Source organism: Rattus norvegicus, chromosome 6 (assembly GCF_021556685.1).
Source record: "Rattus norvegicus strain SHRSP/BbbUtx chromosome 6, alternate assembly SHRSP_T2T, whole genome shotgun sequence".
Classification (NCBI taxonomy): Eukaryota; Metazoa; Chordata; class Mammalia; order Rodentia; family Muridae; genus Rattus; species Rattus norvegicus.
In genome coordinates this window covers 125,940,774-125,965,134 of record NC_141539.1, presented here as the reverse complement: position 1 = coordinate 125,965,134, position 24,361 = coordinate 125,940,774, and the positions used below count along the sequence as shown (strand labels likewise).

The 24,361-nt window shown below is 40.0% G+C and overlaps 1 protein-coding gene across 6 annotated transcripts in view; it reads left to right on the top strand.

The window, feature by feature from the left end:
* Rps6ka5 (ribosomal protein S6 kinase A5) overlaps window positions 1-24,361 on the top strand; it is a 171,194-nt gene that overhangs the window by 125,848 nt on the left and 20,985 nt on the right. For 5 of the 6 annotated variants that reach the window (NM_001395592.1, XM_087553426.1, XM_087553427.1 and 2 more), the window contains 4 exon segments: window positions 4,336-4,419; window positions 6,598-6,701; window positions 19,562-19,712; window positions 23,522-23,683. In NM_001395592.1, coding sequence (NP_001382521.1) covers window positions 4,336-4,419; window positions 6,598-6,701; window positions 19,562-19,712; window positions 23,522-23,683 — 501 coding nt within the window. 6 annotated transcript variants of the gene reach the window in all.

The window sequence follows — 24,361 nt, the reverse complement described above, 5'->3', positions numbered from 1 at the left end:
TGTGTATGTTTGAGAATACTATATATACCACATGGTTGTCTAGTGCCTACAGCAGCCAGAAGAGTCAGTTCCCTTGAAACGAGAGTTACAGATGGTTGTGAGCCATCCTGTGGGTGCTGGGCACCAAAACCAAGTACTGTAAAAGAACAGCACATGCTGTTATGTTAACCTTTGGCTCCTCTCTTCTGGCCGAGTATTTATGTCTTTGATAGGCAAACTTTATTTTTTGTCTCTTCAGGCTTGTTTTTCTGTGACAGAGCATCTTCCAATTCCTAGAACAAACTTTACTGTTCGTGAATTTTTCTCATTAGCTTTTTATATTAGTATCTGCTAGAAATGTTAGAATCTTTTGTTAAATTTGTTAGAAGTTCGCTGAGCCGTGTGGTAGTGCACGCCTTTACTCCTAGCACGTGGGAGGCAGGGCAGACGGGTCTCTGATTTCAAGACCAGCCTGGCCTATAGAAAGAGTTCCAGGACAGCCAGGGCTACGCAGAAACCCTGTCTCAAAAAACCAAAAAAGAAAGAAATACTTAAATTACAGACGTTTTACCCAGTTTACCTATTTCTGTGTTAATGCATGTTTGATGAGTGCATTTCCACAGCTAGCATGGCCTATGCGCTTTGTTTTCTGTTTTCACGACAAATAACTCAGAGACTTGTATAAACACGTAGGTATATTTAGACTTTTATTTTGAATTGGCTTTGGTAAGTCGCTATAATTTTAAATAAAATACTACATTATGTCAAAAATTCTTGGCCTTCATTTGTTCATAGAATTCCCTTATTTTAATATTTGTTATAACTTCTGTAATATTTTCTTCTCAATCACCAACGTTTACAATTTGCAGTGGTCCTGATTGTCTTGCTATTTTTTTGTCCTCTTGTAGTCTTGTATTAAAAAGTGCTCCACTCAGCCCACAGGGTTTCCCACTTTAATTAGTTCCTCTGTTCCTTTTATTCTCTGTAAGTTATCTTGGTGTTTTTTTCCAAAGCTTAGAATTTTATAGTTCTCTCACTACTAATTGACTTTTTAAAATAATAAATAAGAATTTCTAGGAACAGCCTTTAGCTATCTCTCAAGTTCTGGTAATCTCTTATTTTTATTGTTTTAAAATTCATTGTCATTTTGTCTTTGGGTGACATGTGCATATTTAGAAGTTGGTTTTAAGACAATGAAGAATGGGATTTATAGTCGTTGCTGTCAGATACAATAGTACATGGCTCAGAATATAGGATAGTCTCTCCGGGGATGAGCCCTTATTGTTCTTCCAGTGCAGAGTGGCCAGCCTTGAAACCACAAATGAATAAACAACAGAAGCGGGTTCAGTAGACTGTATTTATATATACTTGTGCATACACATACATAAATACATACATGCCTACATACATATCAATAATAGCAAAAAAAGTAGCTGTCAGCTTGAGAGTGGGGTGACAGAGGGGTTTGAGTAGGTAGCTGGTAGGGGCTGGAAGGAAGAAAGGAAGGGAAAGTGATATAATTCTATTACAGCAAAAAGATTTATAAAGTAAAGCATTACTGCTAGTGACCATTACATCTTTCTGCACTAACCAATACATACACTTCTTATACTCTTAAAATCAGAGTTACAGGTACTTAGGGTTTAGAGAAGAGAATCTAGACTCTCAGTTTGAAATTTCTCTGCATTTAGTCATTGGATGTGTATGCATGTCTGGGCACACATGCCGCAGTGCACATGAAGAGATAAGAGTACAACTTACAGGGTCCGAGCATCAAACCCAGATCATCAGGCTGGCTGCCCATTGCCCTTGCTTATACTAAAGCCATCTTACCTACCCTGTCTGAACATTTATCAAATTAATATTTGATTTTATTGTCTCACACTGAGAAGGAAATCAGCATAATTTTAAAATATGTGAATCAAAGCCACCTATAAATGGAAATGAAAGCTTCACTAATTTTTTCTACAAGGTTAGTTTTCTAAACCAAAATTAAGAGAAGCAATACCTTTAAGCTCACCACATCTTTATTAAAATTTACTTAGTAAATATTTTTTGAGTTTCTAAATTCTAACTTAGCCTTTGATGTTTTAGAGATCTCTTGATGGCAGCATCTTTAAAAACAATATCAATGAAGCTGAAGAGCTCTGCCCGTGGTTCAGAGCACTGCTGCTCTCGTGTAGGCTGCTGAGTACCATGTGGTGGCTCACAGCCTCTGGAGCTCCAGTCCCAGAAGACCCAGGGCCCTCATCTGGCCTCCTCAGGCTCTGGTCATAAATGTGTATACAGAGACACACATAGAAAGACTCATACACAAAAATAAAAATGACCTTTTAAAAAGATGCTATCAAGTAATAAATAATTATGATTCATTAATTTTTATATATTGCTAGAAGTTGGCTATGCAGTTTTTGTTTTGTGTTCAAAAAGAGATAATAGCATAGTAAGTTGCATACTGACTTAAAAACAGTTTGGCTTTAAGGATTTTGAAGGGGTTTGCAACCCTATAGGAATACAATACCAACTGATCAGAGCTCCCAGGGACTAAACCACCATCCAAAGAATACAATGGACAGACCCATGGCTCCAGCTGCATATGTAGCAGAGGATGACCTTGTTGAGCACCAATGGGAGAAGAAGCCCTTGGTCCTGCCTAGACCTGATGCCCCAGTGTAGAGGAATGTGAGGGCAGGGAGGTAGGAAGGAATGGGTGGGGCTGTGGAGGAACACCCTCATAGAAGCAGGGGGGGAGAGGGGATACAATGGGGGCTTATGGGTGGGAAACCAGGAAAGGGGATAACATTTGAAATGTAAATAAAAAATATCCAATAAAAAAAAGAATCTCTTGAGTGACAAGGAAAAAAATATATTCTGATGTTTTTAATAATCTGATGACTATGTCCATGTAATGAACTATTTAAAATTATTGCCTTTTGTATACAAACTTAAGTGGAATTAATTTTATTTAATGCTAATCCTTTTGGTAGTTGCTTCTGTAATGATACTTGGTCATGAAATGATGAAGCAGAGAGATGTGGTGTGTGTTATATGTCTTACACTGGCTATTTAAAAGCACAGTTCTATGAGCTAATAACAACAGAATTTCCTATTGTCCCATACCTGAATTACTTCTTTTAATTCCTAGGGGAAATAATATTTCAGTGTCCGTAGAATATAAAGGTAACAGAGTCAATCATCATATTAACTTTATTCTTATGTTTATGTGTGCTATGATTCACAGTTTTAGTGCATAGTGCTTAAGAGCATTGTTTCTGTGGTTTGTTTTTTTAACCTTGAACCAATAGGTCAGAGCCTTCTCTGACATCTGTGTCCCAGCTTCAGTACTAGTCATTCTTCAGTTACAACTGGAAAGTTAAAAACTGCTTACTTTTCTTGAAACTGGTGGGGGGATAAAATATAAATCAGAGATCTTTCCCCTAAGAAGGTTTGTAAAAACTGTCTTAAGATTTTTTTTTTTAAATGGCAATCTTAGTTTATAGCCCTGGCTGGCCTAGAACTCACTAGGTAGACCGGGCTGGCCCAAACTCAAGAGCTCCTCCTGCCTCTGCCTCCGGAATACTGATATTAAAGATGTGCCTATACCACCACATTTGGCATTTATGAAATATTTTTATGCCACCAATGTGCTCTTCAGTTTTATATATAGATATACAAATGTGTATTTGTATTATGGAAGAATTTTTCCTTAGTGTAATTGATTTTAACTTTCTCTTTTATTGGGATGATCTGTTGGTCATTTTAAGATTTTAAGTTTTTAAAGCTAATTTTGAGGCAAGTATAATTAGCGAGTATATTAAATAAATAAGTTTTTTTTTAAAAAAAAATCTTAAAAGATGTTGTTTTCCCAATCAATTTTGCTCCTCATTTAAGCATGCACTAGCGGTGCCCGACCTGTGTAAAGTGGTGGGGAAGAGGTATTTTCACCCTGTTTTCCTATTTTGGTTCCCACACTTCCTCATTGGCCTTTGACTTCCCCCCAAGTTTTCTAGGTTTTCCACTCAATACTGAAATGTTAATTCATGTGTTCTACTGGGACTATTTCCGTTCCTAAAAAAGAATGATTAAAGCAGTGTGTGAGTGAGATGCGCATGCACCAGGACCAACAACAAAGAGGCGTTAGTAAGCGGGTTGGTGGGGGAGGGTTGATGGACGCCAACCCCCAGTGATTCGGGCAAGATGCTTACCCCGCCCTCCTGAGGAGGCAGGGGTCTGTCCAGGGACAGAGTTCAGTGGGGCAGATGGTATCACTGCTGCTGTTGCTGTACTTGCACCGCTGATTTACACGGTTTGTCATGCTAGCTTGAAGTCACGTGCCTTTTCGTTTGTTTGTTCAAGGCCGAAAGAGCGTATTCTTTCTGTGGGACTATTGAGTACATGGCGCCAGATATTGTCAGAGGGGGCGATTCCGGACATGACAAGGTAGGTACTACCCTTGATCCTCTGTGTATCTCCAGAAACTGTGCAGGAAGAGTGACTCCTCGGAAGTAACTTCTGTTCAGACTCTTACTAAGACCCACATTTCTCATTTGTCTCTCTGTTCTGTGTGCTTGAATGCACTATGAGTTTTAACATTTTGTATTGAGAAAACACAAAATTTAAGACATTTAAACTTTCCCTTTAAGGTTCCATTAATGCAGTCTTCTGTGTTGTAGAGTGACATTCTTACTAAAGTTGGGACCTTGAAGTTATTCTTCAAACAATTATAAATAAATGAATAAATAAATAAATAGATAAATAAATAAATAAATAAAATTTATTTCTATTAGAAGAGCTTAAACAAAGCACCAATTGTGACTCCATTAAAATTTTTTTCTGGTGCATGAGGTTTGTTTGAACCAAGTCTAATATAGACGTGTGCCTGAATGAATACCTCAGTATGTATGTGGCTCCTCTCTGCATCATTGCGGTAGATTCTGGATAGAGCTTTATTGTCATGGCTAAATTCTTCAGGAAAAATACAGAAAAAGATGGTGGTTGTCTTTGCCACCTTTGGTTAGTAAGTCCTTCTATTGAGATGTTGAGAGGCCATTGAACAAGAAAACCACTCACTTTATTCCCAGTTTGCCTTTAGCGTCACAAAGACATTGATACCTTTGTTGACTACTCCCTAGCAGAAATAGCATTTTTTTCACAACCTTGAAAGGAAAATTCTCCACTCAAAATACAGTTTGTTTTCCTAACCCTCAAAGAACTCGATTCCCCCCCCCCCCATGGCCATATCCTTCCCTGTGTATGTGCCCATGAAGATAATAAAGAAATGGTCAGCTCTAAGTTATTATAAAATCTAGGTCATTTTCCCATCCTGTATTAAAGGCTAACACTTTCCTATCAGTTTTGATGTATTAATAGCATTCCCCCACTGAGTCTGGCTGGCTTGTCGTATTATTCCTCTCTCCTTATCCCCTCTGACACACCACATACACAGTCTCATTGTCTGTGGGGATGCTTGGCCTTGGTTTTAGACCAGCCCTGTGTCTATCAAACACATCTATCTCAGGTGTGTACAGCCAAGCAGCATGGCCTCGTGCCCAGTGACTCCACTGGCACTGGGACTGCCTCTAGGAATCTGGAGTGGAATGCTGGTTCATTTGCTTCATGGTATAATTTAAAGCTACCGTGCAGTTTAATATGAATTTATAACAATTTTGAGAATTACCTACTAAAGCTTAATGGAACTGGGGCTGGATAGATGCTTAGCAGTTAAGAGCTTAGTAGAATCAGTTTTCAAGGAAGGAAACTTTGTATTATACCTAGAATTTCTGCAAGGTTAAGATCCATGTTATAACAGCCAAAAAAAAAAATTCTCTTCAGTATTTATTGTTCAGATAATTTGTAAATGGTTTTCCAGCTTAGAGTACATTTTATTTTCTGTTATTTTAAATCTCTCCATAGGTGTGGATACTTAGATATGTTCTGTAAGAGAGTGACTTGTAGGGTGGTGTTTAAAAATAACAGCCTTGGGGTTGGGGATTTAGCTCAGTGGTAGAGCGCTTGCCTAGGAAGCGCAAGGCCCTGGGTTCGGTCCCCAGCTCCGAAAAAAAGAACCTAAATAAATAAATAAATAAATAAATAACAGCCTTGTGTGAGAGTCTTACATTTTTCCCTTTGAAGGAACTCCATCTGGTTATTTGGGCATGAATACTTTACAAAATGTGGTTGATACCCACCCTGAACCCCACCCTGATCCTAAGTCCAGTGTTCCACTTATCCAAACTTTTGAAAAAGCATCGTTAAGTTAAATTGGTTTACATTAACAATGATAAAACTGACTGATTTATAAAATTGTTAAAGTACTTGCTGTTCTGGGAATATGTAGACATCTATCCTCTGAATATCTCTTATGTGCAGTAACTTAGTACTCCTTCACAGAAAGCTATGAAACTGTTTTTTGTAAAATATTTTCTTTCTTTCTTTTTTTTTTTTTTTTCGGAGCTGGGGACCGAACCCAGGGCCTTGCGCTCGCTAGGCAAGTGCTCTACCGCTGAGCTAAATCCCCAACCCCCAAATATTTTAAGTATATACCTGTACTTTGGGTTTTTTTGGTAATATATATTTTAGTTACTAATTCTACAAAATGGAATTGTTATTGTTTTACAGGCAGTTGACTGGTGGAGTTTAGGTGTTCTAATGTATGAGCTACTAACTGGAGCATCTCCTTTCACTGTTGATGGAGAAAAAAATTCCCAGGCTGAGATATCTAGGTAAGACTTAAATGCCATAAAAATAATCTCCTGTAGGTTTCCAGAGCATTACTCCTTCTGTTCATTCCTAGCAAGTATCACAGTTGCAGTGTTATGCTTTTGTTCTGTTTTACTTGAGTTTTCTAACATTGAGAACAGTTTTGACAGAAGTAAAGGTTGAGTCCACTTCGATGAACATGAAGTAACAGGGATCAGTTTGCCTTCTTGCCTGAAACAGTTTTAACAATGGAAAAAAATATGTGAAACAGCAGTTGTGAGGACATTGGACATCTGACAATGGAGGGCAGAGGTTTCAAAGATACAGAGAATAAACAAGGTATGCCCTAAGATTGTCCCAAATGACTACCTTAAGAGCTTCCAGGATGCCACACAGGGAAGGGCACACCCATGAGACATTGAAGAAATGGAACTGATGGGTCTAGGGAGACAGCTAGTTTGCTGACTGGAGTGCCTCTGGAGTCCAGAGATTTGCAGTATTGTTAGGTGGAAAATACACACAATAAAATGTTTATTATTTTATAGTTATTTATATCATAGTTGCTTTTCTTCAGATTGATCTATAGATTCAGTATAATTGCAGTTGTTTGTGTATTTATTTTAGTAGAAACAATCTGACCTAAATTGGCAATCTGATGTAAAATTTAAGCAGAGATGAAGAGGACCTACACTAGCCAGATTGTCTTTGAAGAAGGATGGAGTTGATTTTAAGACTTATCCTAAGCTGTAACGATTATGCAGTTCGGTTCTGGTATCAGGACGAACAGATGAATACTGGAAACGATTTGTGTGCCTGCAGTCCCAGTCCATGGAAGGTATGAACAAGAGGACTGCTAGAAGTTCAAGGCTGGCCTGCCTGGCCAACATAGCGATCTGGTGACACCGGCTCTGAAAAGTAAAATGAGAAGAGAAGGGGAATGGGAGGAAGGATAAGAACAGAGGATAAACTAAACAGAATAGAGAGCCCAGAAATAACACCATGTGCACAGGCAGCAGACTTTTGATAAAGCGTCAGTTACCTGTCACTTGGGAGGGGATTTTCAATAAATGATGCTAGAAGCACTGGCTGTTCCAGTGGGAAAGACATGAACTTCAGTAAATGCTTAGTACTATATAAAAAAAAGTACTCAAAAGAAACAGTAGGCCTAAATGTAAATGTTATACCTATAAAACATTTTTTAAAACCTTAGGACTGGGAGATGGCTTAGCCTAGCGACCTAAGCTCAATCCTCAAACCCACATAAAGGTGGAAGAGAGCACCATACGGTTCTCTCTCACCTGCGTGTCCTGGCACTTACATTCCCCTCCTCGAAATTAATTTTCTAAAATCCCCTGTGGCCTTGAGTCAGCTAAAAATTTAAGTACAACAGTCAATAAAAGAAATAACTTATAAACTAGACTGTTTGAGGGTACAGATCTCTGTCCTTTAAAGTATTAAGAAAATGAAAATCACAAGTCACCATAAAAATTTTAAATTGTATATCTGATAAAGGTCTTATACAAGAAATATACAAAAACTTAACGAAACAACCAATCCCATTATACAATAGGAAAAAAACATCGAACAGATACTCCAGCAAAGATCATCAATGAATAGCAAACACACACGTGGGAAGATGAGTGATATCATTGGTCTTTAGGGGAAAACGGATTGCAACCACAGGAAATGCTGCCGTATATTTGCTTGGTTGGCTGTGAGTAAAGGCAGTGGCCATGTCAGATGCTAGTAAGAATATGAAGGAAGCTGGGCATGGTAGCACACACCTTAAATCCCGTCCCTTGGGCGGCAGAGGCAGGTGGATCTCTGAGGTCAAGCCCAGCCTGGTCTACAGAGTGAGTTCTAGGACAGCCAGGGATTCAGAGAATACCCTGTCTTGAGAAACCAAAATTAAAACCAAAAAATAAAAAAACAAGAATATGTAGGGAGTGCAAGGGAGTGTAAGCAGGGGAACATATAGTACAGTGTAAGTAGGACCGTGTTAGAAAAGAGCCGGTTTCTTTAAAAAGCAAAAACTTATCTAATCCATGACATCTGTTCTAGCACTCAGTATTTATGAGGGAGAGCAAGCATGCTTATAAATCCTGTACAGCAAGTGATCCCAAAGTGGACAAGTATCTGTCAGCAGCGGTTAAACAAATATGCTGTGTCTGTGCAAAAGAGCTACTTAGTGGTAAAAGTGTGCACTGTATTAATACATACAAAAGGTTGGATAAATCTCAAAATAATTATAATGAAAGAAGCCAGACAATATGGAGCAATTACTGTATGATTCCAGTCCTGGGGAATGTCAACAAAGGAAACAGAATGGTGGTTAGTGTGAGACTGGCAAGGAGAAGAGAAGGAAGAAACTTCAGAGGAGCATGAGAAACATTGGGAGGGATGTGTTTCTTCACTATCGTGTGTGGTGCCAGGATTACACTTACATACACAAGGCAGACCTCATCCAGGTACACTATGTGTGAATGTATTGTTCATACAGTGTTCATCAATAAAGTAAAGTATAAGATGTATCATTTCCAGGACAGACTCAGAAGCAAGTAACTCCAGGATTTCAGCTTACTTAATACCTAGCAGGAACATTTTTAAAATCAGCTAAAATTATACCTGTTAAAAATTCTAAATACTGTTTTTTAAATTGTAATGTTTAAATGAAGCTTTAGTCAGTTTGAAAGTTCTTCAGGTGGAGTGTGGTGATTCACGTCTACAATCCAGATGTTTGTGAAGCTGAGTCACAAGGGTTACAGATTTGAAGACAGCCTAGGCAGAATGGTGACATTCCCCATCTAAAAAACATTAATAAATGGAAAATGGGAAAAAATGCCTCAAAATTATAGGAACTCTTGGCCATCACCGTGAGAATTTGGCTCGTGGCTTCCACCCACTCTGCCTGCCGGTAGAGAAAAGTATATTCCTTGTGATACCAGAGGCTCTTTAAGTGGCACTCACACTTCATTTGGCATTTTGGTTTTAGCAAGTGAAAGGTCCTGAATTAAAGTCTGTCTGAAATCTTTAAATTAGAACACATGGATTTTCAAGAATCAAAATGCTTTCCTTTGTCAGGCTAATCAATTGTGTTTAAAACTTGGTGAAAACTTGATCGTTTGGTTGTTTGGATGACTTGGCTTGTCCTACTCTGTTTTTTTTTTCCTTTTAGGGTAATCATTGAATTGTATCATTGAGATAAGTATATTGTTGTCTCTTAATGCTTTAATTGGTAAAGGTCCCCCCTTTTTTTTTTTCACTGAATTCTTATATTCCTTGACTTTTGTTTTAAGACAGGGTCTCACTATGTAGCCTGGGCTAGCTTGTAGTTTACTATGTAGACCAGGCTTGCCTCCAGTTCTCAGAGATCCACCTGCCTCTGCCTATCAAGTGCTGGGATTAAAGTAAACGCCATCATACCTTGCCTCTGTCACTAAATTTTTGTGATCTTCAAGAGCTTAGCCTACTAGGAACCAATTCATCCTACACTTTTTATTTGAGATGCTTCAAAATAATGTATTATCCATGTTATTTGCTTGATGTTGTTATTGACAGATAGCCTAAAATGTTGAATAAAAATATTAGTATATAAAGTTTCAAAAGATGTAAAAACCTCAAGTGATAAGAAAACCTAAGAGTCCAACCTTCTTCTTCCAGTTAGACTCTGTCCCTGGGTGTGGGTGCAATCCCTGACTTGTCCATGAAAGGACTGCTAGGTCAGGGTTTCATGGATGCTGCATCCCATAGTAAGTTGGTTTGATTGTATCTAGTCCCTGCCACACACACACACCCCAGAAAAACGGACCAAAGTTATCTTTCTTGTTACTTCTGACCTGTGCTCTCAAGAGTATGGAAGACTTCTACTTATTCTTTCTAGACGTTGAAGCAGGCAAGCATAGGGAATAGTTTAGTAACCTGGGGTATTATGTGGTTTAGGTTATGCACACATCCCTCTTCTAATAATGCACTTAACAGACTGAGACGCTTCCCTGTGCTAAGATACGTAGTCCTCTCTCCCCCACTTGACTGTTAAACTCAGTTTCTCTTCAGATGTATTCCCAATATATACAAGGACCAGTTCATCCTAAACTAGTTTTGGGTGAGTGCCCAATAAAGCAAAACTCAGGTGAATTTTTAGAGACGCTCCCCTATTTACCACTTATGCCTGTGCATAGTTGGGTATGCATTTGATTAAAGTTAATTAAAATTAATGGAAAAGGACATATACAGTCGAACTATTTAGATGACTACTCTATCAGCCAGAATAGAGAATCTGTGGCACCATGCCCCTTAGTGGCCATACTTCTCTTGACCCCTATCAAAGCAAGCCCAAACAGTAATCAGGCCCTTGAGTCTCACTCTTGTGTGTTCCAACCTGTTCTGTGTAGCTTGACTTTGAATAAAATTTCCTTGCTGCCTTTACAATCTGTTTGAGGTTTTTATTTCAAGTCCTGAATTAGAGTCTGAGAATCTGTAATCACCTGGCCCAGGTGATTGTTACCTGCTAACAATAATACTGCAACCACTGGTAACAATGTTACTGTAGATAGTTGAAGAGAGTTTTTATGTAGGACAAACCTGTTCAGTTCTGTTGACTGTTCCTAAGTTATTGCAGATCCCTCACATCATTTTAGACAGTTAACTTGATAGTTTAGACTTGAATGGTTGCTGTATAGCTTTTTGTGTTCCTGTTTCTTATCTTTATCCAGTACGTATCCTGAGCTTTGCTTTGTTGTGTGTCTTCCCACTAGCTCTCTGTCGGTAGATCTTTGCCTTTAGGAGCAGGTGTTACTGCCCCATTGAGAGACTCATCCTTCTCCTGCTCCTACAGGATGGAGCCAGGAAAACCACGATAAATGATTATCTTTTCACCTGAAGATCACAGTGTAAATGTTTATCCCCTGCTCGTCCGTCATCTTTTTCTGCCTGCCTTTGAGAAGAGATAATACATTTGCCATGAGGTTTTTATTTGATGTTTCATTTCTCTGAGTAAAATGTGCTATATTAATGTTTCATTATATTTTATAGGTATAATTTTATTTAGGTAGATTTAAGTGTTATCAAAAGTTAAGCCCTCAATATCCATAGGTTCTACATCCTTGTACCAACTGTAAATCAAAATATTGGAATAAAATGCATCTCAGAAAGTTCAAAATGTAAAACTTGAATCTATAAAAAAAAGCACTGTGCTGACCCTGTATGAATGTAGTGAAATATAGACCCTGGGTTAGCCTTTTGCCTTTCACAGGCCCTCAGTCTCTAGCTCACATTGCTTGAGCATTGCCCACTTCAAGTTTCACTCATAAATGTGTAATTAGATCTGTAATTGATACATTGGTATTGAACAAGTTCAGATTTTTTAATAGTTATCCCCAAAACAATACAATGTAATAACCATTTACACACTGATATTGTATCAGGTATTAGAAATAACCTAGAGATGTTTTATATAGCAGGATTTTCTTGACCCAACAGTGGTGTAAATGATGACATAGAGGCCTCTGACATAGTTTTTGCTTGGGCAGTCTACCGGCTACTCTAAACTTAACCCGACCACTCTAGCCTACAGCACACCACATGATTAGCTGAGTACCTTTCTCTGCTCTGCTGTGGTCCTCGTCTCTTTGTTCTGTGCCCACTCTCAGAATCACCCATAGCCGATTGTTCGCCCAATGCCACTCTCTCTGCCTGGAAATTCTGCCCTCCACTTCCTGCCTAGCTGTTTCCTGTCAACTCTATTACAACTAATCAGAACCTCTGATATAATTCTAGATTGCCTTTAAGCAAATAAGGAAAGATGAATATTTACAAAATATAAGGCCAGTGATTGGCCACAGAAATGGCAATGCCAGTAGCATTTAGCTCTCTGCTGGTACAGAATTAACAACTGAAAATACATAAATTCCTCACAATGTGAAGGTCCCCATGAGTTCTGAGTGTGTGGGACAATGTGCAAGGGTTGTATGTACACACCATGTCCTTGTCATTTTATGTAAAGAACTTGACATCCTCAGAGTTTTGTATCCCTGGGGTTTTGGAACCAATCTCTTCTAATGCCAAGGGATAGCCGTATCAAAAAAGAGCTCTAGTTAGCAGTGTTTAATAGTGGTCAGCTAACTGTAGTTTGTAGGCAAGATTTTTTCTTTTTGCTGATTTGTTTTGTTTCTGCATTTTGTTTTTTGCTGGGGAGAGGATGGGAGTTAGGAGCTAAGAATGTCTTTTACATTCTTTAAAAATAAAAAAAATTCACCATGTGAAAATCCTGTGAAATTTAAATTTGTGTCCAGTAAAATTTTATTAAAACATAGCCATGTTTATCAGTATATTGTCTCTTTACAGCTTTTTGTAAGAGCTGCAGTTACTACAGAGACCTTGTCCATTACAAAGTCTAAAATACTTACTGCCTGTCTCTGTTAGTGTTCTCTCACCCATTAACAAGTAACAAATTACCTCAAAACTAAGTGGGTTAAACAATATACATTTATAATTTCTGTGATTCAAGAATTTAGAGTATAGCTGAGGTGTGTGGTCTACTTGAAGGCTGTGGTCAAGAGTCTTGGCTAAGCTGTAGTCTCTTTAAGGCTCACCTAGGAAAAAACCTGTATCCAAGCTCACATGGTTGTTGGAAGATTCGGCTCTCTGTGGATCGGTAGACTACAGGCCTCGATTCCTTGTTTGCTGGTGGTTAATGATCATCTTAATGAAGATGTAGCTAGCCTAATATGGCCGCTTACTCCATCTAAATGGCATTTAATCCATGCACACTGAAGGGGCTGTCAATTCAGAACTAACTGTGACCTCTAGGGACCAACCTAGACATTCTACCTACCATTTATGCTTTATGAAAAAATTACCAATGCCTAGTTTGGGTGATTATTATTCTGCCTTGGACTTTTTCTTTCAAGAATCACTTTAATATGGTAATTTTATGACTTTATATCTTTCTGACTGAAAAGCTGAAACACAAGACATTAATTCTGGTGTATTTTATATTTTCTCCAGATTGATTTGTCAGTTATCATTTTGGATTCATTTGATTCTTAAAATTTTGTCCCAGTTACAGAAGTTGTGCTTTGAGGTGCTGTTAAAACAACTGGAATATACCGGGTCTTGATGCTGCTGTCGCTGTTGTTCAGGAGTAGATACACAGCCAGACCTGGCAGTGACCTCCTTTTAGCATAGTTCAGTCACATAGCATACATCTTTGTTTCTCCTACCTGTGAGAGACTGGGATTTTCTTCTTGACTACCAGAAGCAGTGTCAGGCATTCCAGGAATTGGACTAGAGGCATGAGAAGTGTATGGCGTGCCTGAGGTGGAAGGGAAGGGGTATGTCGCACACAGCACTTGTGACAGGCTGTGGCCTGCAAGGGCATCGTGTGAACATGAGGCACGCACATTGACTAAGGTGGGTGTGTGGTCACAGTACCTCTAGGGTTTATTGTCATATATGTGGTGGGCTGGCTTCCTGGGAAGCTAGAACGTTATAAAGTTCATAAATGTATTTATAGCTCAGGCAGAAGCTGCTGGATGCATGGGGGGAGGGGTAAGCAAAGAACCTTCAAAAGCAGACAAAGCTGCCTAAGAATCTGCGTTCCCGTGAATGAACTGCTTTGGCTGAACAAGATACAAGCTGTAGAGACCAAATGAGGGCTCCATGATACCCAAAGAGAAGTGACAGCCTGGAATCTTCTGCCTCCTTGGTAGCCAATTCCATGTCTAGAGAAAGGTACCCTCATGAAGGTGCCCCCAATAGCCCCAGAAGCCAGGTCACTGGGTGCAAGCATCTAAGCTGAGAAATCACCCACATTATACCTGGGTAAATTTTCTCTTTTTTCCCCTTAATTTGTTTATTCACTTTACATTCCAATACCAGACCTCCTTTTCCTCCCAGTTCCCCCCTTCACACAGTTCCTCCCCTGTCCCCCTTCCCTTCTCCTCTGAGAAAGGGGGAGGTCCTCCCTGGGTCTCACTGCACCTTGGCACATCAAGTCATTCCAGGACTAGGTGCATACGTTCCCATTGAGACCAGACAAGGAAGCCCAGTTAGGAAAATGGGACCCATAGACAGGCAACAGAGTCAGGGACAGTGACAGCTCCTACTCCTGTCTTTGGGGCACCCGCATGAAGACCAAGCAGCACATCTGCCACATATGTGCAGGGGGCATAGGTCCAGCCCATGCTTGCTCTTTGGTTGGTGGTTCAGTCTCTGAGAGCCACCCCTTGCCCCAGGGTCCAGGTTAGTTGACTCTGTTGGTCTTCCTGTGGAGACACTGTCCTCTTTGGGTCCCCCAATTCTTCCACAGGATTCCCCGAGCTCCATCTAATGTTTGGCTGAGGGTCTCTGCATCCATTTCCATCAGCTGCTGGGTGAAGCATCTCAGAGGACAGTTATGCTAGGCTCCTGTCTACAAGCATAGCAGAGCATCATTAATAGTGTCAGGGATTAGTTCTCGCCCATGGGATGGGTCTCTGTTTGGATCCGTCAGTGTCTGGGTAAATTTGCAACCCTGACAAGAAGTCAGCACCAGCTGCTGTTGTATATTTGCCCTAAAGACTCAGCTACTGTGAGGTTGGGCTGGGATCAAGCACATGGTGACTGGGAAGTTCTTTGTACTGTCTCACTGGAAGTGCTATTTTCATGTTGCTGGGGTTTTTCCTGTACCTGTAGATGCCCATTTCTGATCAAAGACTGTCAAATTATGGCCTACAGACAGTAGGAAAATAGAGTTAATTAGTGAAATATTTGCAGAGTATTTGCAGAGTATTTTTTCTAAGGAAAAAGTAAAGTATAAATACCTTGTCCTTGTCCTAGGTAAACTTATGTAGAGTGTAGGAAGATAGGGGAGAAAGACATGAAGGATCACATGGGGGGGGTTGATAAACGTGTGAGTGGAAAGACACTCCTGAAAATACAAAAGAGGTGTGGTTCCTTGGGGACCAGGTTGTCAGGGAGGTATTCATAATGGAGCTCTGTGGGCTGTGCCTGAGGGGGAAGGAGAATGCCTTGCAGGGCAGATGGTGACAGCTGTGTACAGTGGCACCCTAGAGCCATGGAAAGTTCTAGATTCCCTTGTCACACTGTGTTCTCAGCAAATCTGTGAAATGAGGCTTATTCCAATTCTAAAAGTAATGCTTATAGTAGTTTAAAACATGTACAAGAGGTTCTGTCGGTAACAACGCCCCCGAGGCATAAGACACACACCTGTAATCACAATGCCTTAGACATGGAGATAGGAAGAACAATAGCTCTAAGTCATTCTTAGCTATAGCTTAGTTTAGAGTGATCATGAACTACGTGAGATGAGACCCCATTTCAAAAACAGACAAACACTACCCCAAAGAGAAGCAAGATTTTATTTTATTTTGCTTTGCTTTTTAAAAAAATAATAGTTCTATTCTTTGATAACTATATATGAGGAATTTTGATCGTATCCCCTCTCATTCTTCCCCTTAACCTTTCTTAGAGCCACTCCCTATCTTTTTAGTAACCCCTGGAATCTAGTTCGTGCTGTTCATAAACTCATGGGTGGGGGCTGCCCACTAGAAAACTGACTTTCCCGTCCAAGAAGCCATCAGCTGTCTATACTTCCACATCTAAAGAGTGGGGCTTGTAAGCCTTCCTCAAACTGAATGTTTTTGATACCATTTTAGAGTTTTTCATTGTTACAGTATTTTATTCAGACTAGAAATTGTGTATCTCACAGTTCTTAATTTTTATCATAAGCATTCTCTAATTACCAGCTATTTGTAAACATGTTTGCAATGACCGTAATGTACTGTTAAATGGATACCCAGATCCCTTTTAGTATTAGCAAAAGATGAGAGTGAAGTTTACTGAAAGCTTTCTAACTCAGGTAACTTACGAGGAAGTCTGTGATTCTGGGAACACATGGAAACCAGACTGTGAGAGCCACACGTTGTCATGTAATAGAAGACTGTAGGGTTGAATGAAGACACAGCCCACGTGCCATGGTCTCAGTAGGAAATGTTTCTCACAGATTTGGGGGTTGAAAGCTTGGTCACCTTTGGTGCTTGGTGCTGTTTTGAGATATTATGGAAATATTAGGAGGTGGGGCCTAGTTGGAGGAAGTCGGGGAAGTTGTATCTTGTCCTAGTCTCTTCCTCTTATCTCCACTTGCCAGTCCCCATGATACAGCCATCTCTGCTCCACCCCATGGTCCCCACCACAATCAGGGTGTCAGACCTCTCCCTAGTGACAGAGCAGGAGAGTGAGGACTGAAACTGTGAGCCAGAGGAACCCTTCCTCTAGGTCATTCCCCTTACCCAGTGAGGGCACTGTAAGAGAAAGGTAAGCCTGAGGCTATGTTCCCACTAAGCAGAAGCTAAATGAACCCTTTTCTCTCCACTCATCACTGGCTGAGGACCCATCTTTGCAACTGGAATAGGCTTCAGGCATTCTCCACCTCACCAAAATGTAAGGGTGCCTTACCACCCTCATTCCAGAGGCTCCTTCAAATCTCTTCCTCTCCTGCTCCCAGTCTGAAGAGGGGTGCACATCACCAACTCTCAAGTTAACTCCTGGTTTTGGCCATATTGTAACTTGGGATCGTCTCCTGTTTTTCTCCACACTTTTCACCATTTTTCAGCAGAAATTCCTTCAGGCTCCAGCCCAGTTTTTCTTCCTGTTGTGCTCCCTACTTCACAGTCCCTCTGACTCTGAGGCGTGCCCTCCTGCACACCCTTGTTGGTTCACGAATGCCCGACAGAAGCTCCCAACTTGGGCCACTGTCCTCTGAGCCTGTATCCAGGCTGGGCATAACAGCAGAGCCTTCTCTTGTTTGCAGATGCTCCTCCTCCTCTCGACCTGCCACAGAGGTGGGCACTTATGCCCTGTGTGGTGTTTTAGGACTGCCTAGGTATAGAGTAGACAGACTTCCAGCAGATATTACAACCTTAGAAGACATCAGCCATGGTATACACTTCTCTGTCCTGATGGAGCAATACAGTGTGTCACCAATATGCAAGGAATTCTTTCCTCCAAAAAGTACAGCAGAAGTACAGCAATAGGAAAGGATCGCATGATTTTTCTCTGAGAAAGGATTTCTAGTTTCGGTTCTTTTTTTTTTTTTTTTTTTTCTTTTCTTTTTTCGGAGCTGGGGACCGAACCCAGGGCCTTGCGCTTCCTAGGTAAGCACTCTACCACTGAGCTAAATCCCCAGCCCGGATTTCTAGTTTCATAAATATGTCTGGGCCACTCTAAGGAGAGGTCTTCCTCTGCTGGAGGTGAAAACCCTGCAGTCATTGAGCAGTAGCAGACGATTGGATAGCAAGAGTGCAATGGAGTCTGTCTGTCTTTCTGTACCACTCTTTGGTTCACAGAATAGAGTTTCAGGAGTAGAATTAGCTTTGATATTAACATCGTGGCTATAATTTTCTGCCAAAAACTATAGTTCCTATACCATTTCATGATTCTCAGTAGCTAGCTGATAAGAGTTCTCTGTCTGCTTTATGGTTACATTAGAATGAGGGACTGTAAGAGTAGTTCACACTTATTAAGCATTTGCGCTATACCATGTACTGCATTGCTCACTTCAAGTCTTAATCTGTGATACTCCTTTTAGGAAGATACCATTATTATTATTACCATTTTGTAGGCAAGGAAACTGAGAAACAAAGGAATCCTTTAACTACCTCAAGGTCAAATGGCCATTAAAGAACAGAGCAAAGCCACTTTAGCCTCCATCCTGCCTCTAAGTCCATGGTTTTACTAAGCAATGCTTTCATACATTTAGGTTTTAGTTTTTTCCCCTACCTATTTTTATTGCTGTTTGGTGTTTTGTTTCTGTTTGTTTATTTTATTTAGAATTGGTTTTGCAGTACTGGATATTAAACATAGGGACTCATCTATTAGCCTAGAGCTTTCCCATTGAGCTGTCTCCCCAGTCCTATAATACTTATTAACACATACAACACAGGATCTTGTAGTAAACCAAAATAATGAAGTTTATCATCATATGTACTGTGTTAAGGTTCTCATCTTACTGATCTCATTATTTTTCTCATTAAATCACTGATCTACCTCCTCACAGGTGAAATTATAGACTTGGGTTGGATTTTTAAAAATATGATCATAGAATATATTTCTCACACATAGTTGTCTTTTAAGTTTCCTGTAGTAAATACATTTTTCTCTGTCTGACTCCCACTCCCTCATACACTGGCTAGTCTGTGCTGCTCATGGAGAAACAGATACTTTTGCCCCTGAGAAACCAAGCTGCAGCTGCAGACAGCAAGACTTCACGTGGTCACATGGTACTGGCTGTCCTGTCTTAGGTGACTTCCCTAGTTCTTTTTGGGTCTTTAAAGTTACTGCTCACTGGGAAGAAGTGACATGGAGGGAGATTATAGTTCTCTATTAAGTTAATTCTCCTGATGTTGTTGAAGAGTTGTTTAAATTCTTTAGTCAGGATCACTCTGAACCATGAGTGGTAGATGTAATCTAGCCCAAGTCCCCTTTTTAAATTTTTTAAATGAAATATTTGAAATAATAGTTTCTTACCAAGGTTGACTTATACTGGAGTGGTCTGCCTTTAATTCCTGCTCCTCCCTTTAGTTAGTTGCTTGACAGATTGTTGTTTGTGTGTTTGTTTGTTTGAGGCTGAGGGAGTTGTACCCATGTTCCCTGCTCTCCATATGGAGATCACAGGACAGCTTGTGGGTCCAGAGAGTGAGCTCAAGTGGCTTGGCAACAAGTGCTTTTATCCTCTAAGACATCTCCCCAATTTGTGGTCACAAATATTCTTCTTGCATATATAGTTCAACTTCAGAATGCTTCACTACACTCACTTTTAGTAAATTATCTGTTGCTGTAACATCATGCTCTTGTTGTTTTAACAGTAAACTTCATCTATCCACAGGAGAATCTTAAAGAGTGAGCCTCCGTATCCCCAGGGAATGAGCTCAGTAGCTAAAGACCTCCTTCAGCGTCTTTTGATGAAAGATCCCAAGAAGCGATTGGGATGTGGCCCACGGGATGCAGAAGAAATCAAAGAACATCTCTTCTTTGAGGTGAAATTTAGGAGATGAGTATATTTAATCCCTCTTGGGGTCACTTCCCCATTTCACCTACCTTACTCCCCTAATTCTTATGACAGATAATATTTAGGAAGGACCAGAATTTTACTTGTTTAGACCTAAATGGCTTTCCTTCCTTAAAGCACTTGGAACGAAGAAGGTTGTGATAGCATTATGTTTTCTCCACAGTGATGTCCAGCCTCTGACACTAAGACAGAATGTTGTCAGCTACAGAGTTTATGATTGAGAATAGAACAGTTGAGTTGCCCAAAGAATTGCCCCCTGGAGTCTCATGGTGCTCAGATTTACAGTGTGTTGGACCACATCTCTGGTCATCGAGGGTTGTATGTAGCCTGTAGCTTGGACCCAGCTTGTGAGTTCTAGGTAATACTTTCTGTAGGTTTTTGGGTTAGCACATGAACTAAGGAGATGTGTATCCTTTGTATGAATTCATGAGCTGCTGTACTGGCTTACCCCTCTTGATTACCGATTCCATTGCCTCTTCTGTTTGCAGAAGAAATCTAAGAATGTCCCAAGCCTGCCTGGTTCTCAGTCAGTGTCTGTGGCATACGTTTCCATTTGCTTTCTTTGCTCTGTAGCAGTGCTTTTCTTATGAAGAAGCCAAGTTACACTATTCCACAGAGCACTAGCACGTCCACCACCTTCATTTTCTCCCTTTACTCCAAGGAAAGGCTAAGAAATAATGGGGGGCAGGGGGTGCCTGAGCTGCTGTGATTCCAGTCTAAATGGTAGCACCTGAAATGGCATGGCCTCCGTGTCTGAAATCCTAAACGTTACAGTGTTAAATAACTTCACATATCAGCAAGCATGGCCTTGGTGTGAATGGTCTGGTAGAGTCATCCACATTGTTTTTATTCTGTAAAAATTTGTATTATCACTAAAATAAATGAACAGGGTATAGCACACAAAGAAGTAACAGTTACTTCAGATAGACTTTCATAGTGCTGTTACTGCTTGTTAAGCATTAAAAAGCAAGGCTGGGGGCTTGGGGATTTAGCTCAGTGGTAGAGCGCTTGCCTAGCAAGCGCAAGGCCCTGGGTTCAGTCCCCAGCTCTGAAAAAAAAGAAAAAAAAAAAAAAAAGCAAGGCTGGGGTAGAGCTCAGAGGTGGAGCACTCGTGTGGTGTATATGAGGCCATTAGATTTTTGTCCTCTGCATGGGGGCTGGGAGATGGTTTCCTCATTGAAAATGAGGTCCCTTCACTTCTGTGTGAACAGAGTATGCTTATTTTAGTCTCTCTGCTCATTTTTAAAAGTATTACTGTAAAACTTTAAAGTTCAGTAACTCAGTGACAAACATTTAGAATAAAATGAACTCAGTATTGTGCATTGGGTTTGAAGTACTACTTTTCAAACATACATTATCTCTTGTTCAGATTTGAACTTCAAAATTAACAAGTAGAAAAATTAAATAGAATGTTCTATTGTCCTTTCCTACAACATTTTTTCTCAGTTGTTACCTGAGCATGTGAATATTATAGTATGTCTTTAATATAAGAGGTACTTATCTTCTTGATAGACTGGAATAGTAATTTTAATTTATGTAATTGCTTTCACTTTTAAATGATAGGGGTAGACCAGAAATCCACTCGCGAAGATCTGAATGATCTTTTCTTTGCAATGCTATAGAGGTGGGAAGAATCATAATAGCATTCAATTTTCTACACATTGAACATTCTTCTGGTAAAGAACAGTGTGTTTCTTTAAATTACCCCTTTACTCTTGAAGCTTGTCATTTTTAAAGATTTTTCTTAAAATTTTTAATATTGTGTATGCATGTGTGTGCACGTGTGCATATGTGCACTTGTACTCATACACACGCACACATGTGGAGGAAAAAGACAACTCATGGGAATGAGTTTATTGCTCCACCATGCGGGAAGCTGAGGATCGAGCTCAGATCGTCAGGTTTGCCGCAGACATCTGTACCATGTCAAGCCTCTTCACCTGGCCTAGACGTTTCCCTGATGTCTGTTCAGTAAGTGAGACACAGGCAGATGCCTATAGTAGAAGCTCATAGAGGTGTGGACACTCGCTAGAAAGTGGGCAGAATTCCTATCCACACTTCCAGCACTGATATTTCAGTGAGAAATACTTAGTTCTTATTTCTGGGCCTCAGATCCTTTCTGAGACAAACACAAAAGAGAAATTATCTCAAACACCCATCATGACTGAAAGACTTGAAGAATCACCACTTAATTTTTTTACTTCCTTTATAAGAGAATATATTTTGCTAAATTTGATCAAGTGTAAGTTTCACGTTACCACTGAGTTAATATCCATCTTTAAGTGGGAATCACCACTACTCCTATTGATGGTGCGTCTTTCTTAATGGTATATAGAATGATGGCATTAGTATTATCTTATATGGAAGACTTAGTAAGAAATCTTTAAAATTCAGTTCAGTGAGTACTGAGGATATTTTAATTGAAGAAGGAGCATAAAGAAACTATAGAAGTTGAATTTGAATAATACAGAACATGTCAGTTACTCAGTGTATGGGGGAACAAGAGGCAGTTTCTAAATATTGAATAGGGTTGAATAAGCTACAATGATGTGTCATTTAGTCCTCAAGTATACAAAAACACTTGACTTGTGGCACTTTTACTTTGTAATCTGTCAGGGTGACCCAAAGGAAAGCCAGTGTAATGGGAGAGCTCAGTGAATCCTAGAAAATCGGAGTTGGTGTCACAGCAACAGGGTACACTTAAGCCATGTTTGGCAGTATCTTATAGTTTGAGGGAGTCATCAGTTGGAAAGTTGGTTGGTTTTCATTTTGACTTAATTCTTTTCTGCCAAGGCTCAGAACAAAACTAATTTGTTCTGCTATCTCTGAGGTTAAACCAGAGTGTCTTGGTGCCCTCTAGAGGACACTGAAATTCCTGCAGTAAGAAAGCAGCAGGCACCTTCCACCTACTACAGACTGAAAATTAGGTTATTCTTGGAAAAAGTGTTATTTTTAATCCTTAGTTTGAAATATGCACTCTTATTTTTAATCAAACTTACTAGTAACTGAACTCTTAGCCAGGAGTGGTGGCACACACCTTTAACCCCAGCACTTACAAATCTCGGAGTTCAAAGCCAGCAAGCTTACATGGAGTAATGATTCTCAACATGTAGGCTGCTCAACCACTAAACCTTTCCCAGGGGTTGCCTAAGACCATCAGAAAACATGGACATTTATAGTATAATTCATAACAGTAGCAAAGGTACGGTTATAAAGTAGCAATGAAAATAATGTTATGGTTTGGGGTCATCACAACATGAGGAACTGTAGTAAGCGTTGCAGCATTAGGAATATCAAGAACTACTGCCCTAGAGACTTCCAGCCTGCCAGAGCTACAAAGTGGGACTCTGTCTTTAAAAAAGAAAAACATTTATCATATTTATTGTTCATAATACAATTTGATGCCTGGCAGTAGTGCCTCACACCTTTTCATCTCAGAACTCAGGAGACAGAGGCAGGTGTGGCTCTCTTGAGTTCGAGGCCAGCCTGGTCTACAGAGTGAGTTCCAGAACAGCCAGGGCTATGTAGAAAAAATATGTCTTGAAAAAAACAAAATAGGGCTGGAGAGATGGCTCAGTGGTTAAGAGCACTGACTCCTCTTCCAGAGGTCCTGAGTTCAATTCCCAGCAACCACATGGTGGCTCACAACCATCTGTAATGGGATCTGATGCCCTCTTCTGTTGTGTCTGAAGACAGCCACAGTGTACTCATACATAAATCAAATAATTTGACTTTTTTTGATTTCTGCTCTGTCCCAATCTTCTTTCTGTGCTCTAGAAGATAAATTGGGATGACTTAGCTGCCAAAAAAGTGCCTGCGCCCTTTAAACCAGTGATCCGGGACGAGTTAGACGTGAGTAACTTTGCTGAAGAGTTCACAGAGATGGACCCCACCTACTCTCCTGCAGCTCTGCCCCAGAGCTCTGAGCGACTGTTCCAGGTAAAGGTGCAGTGGGCCAGACACGCTTGGAAAGAAGCCAGCTTTCCCCGTGAGGTGCTTTGTTGTTATAAAATCAGAGTTCTATAATCTCTTCAGAAGTAAATTTAGACATACGCTGAGATTCTGTCTTGAAGTTTGCAGTTTACTAAACAGCTAATTCATTATAGTTTTTATGCGTATGTTTTGGGAGTTTTGTTGTTTTGTTTTCTAGGGGATTTTTTTGTTTTTTGAGACAGGAGAAGTTGGAGTTTCAGGATTGGATTGTTTCAGTGGGACATTTTGTTAGTTCATTTGAGACAGGGCCATGCTCTGTAGCACTGGCCTGTTCTGGAGCTCTCTAGGTAAACCAGGCTGGTCTTGAACTTATGCTTCTCCATAGCTGTGATCAAAGGTATACATTACAGTACCCAACCTGTGTTTGTCTTTTATGAAGTATTTCAAACTTGAAAATTCCTTTCTGTTGAGGCTTATATGAAAATTACAACACTATTTTATTCTTTAAACTGTTCTGTGTGATCTGGACCTTTATCTCCAGTGAATAATGAGTTATACATGCTCTCTAATTCTTAAATAATGAGTTATACTTGCTCTCTAATTCTTAAAGTCTTGGCTGAGGGAGCCAGAGGTGTAGAGTGCTCACCCCGCCTGCAGGAAACTCTGGGTTTAGTTTCTAGTACT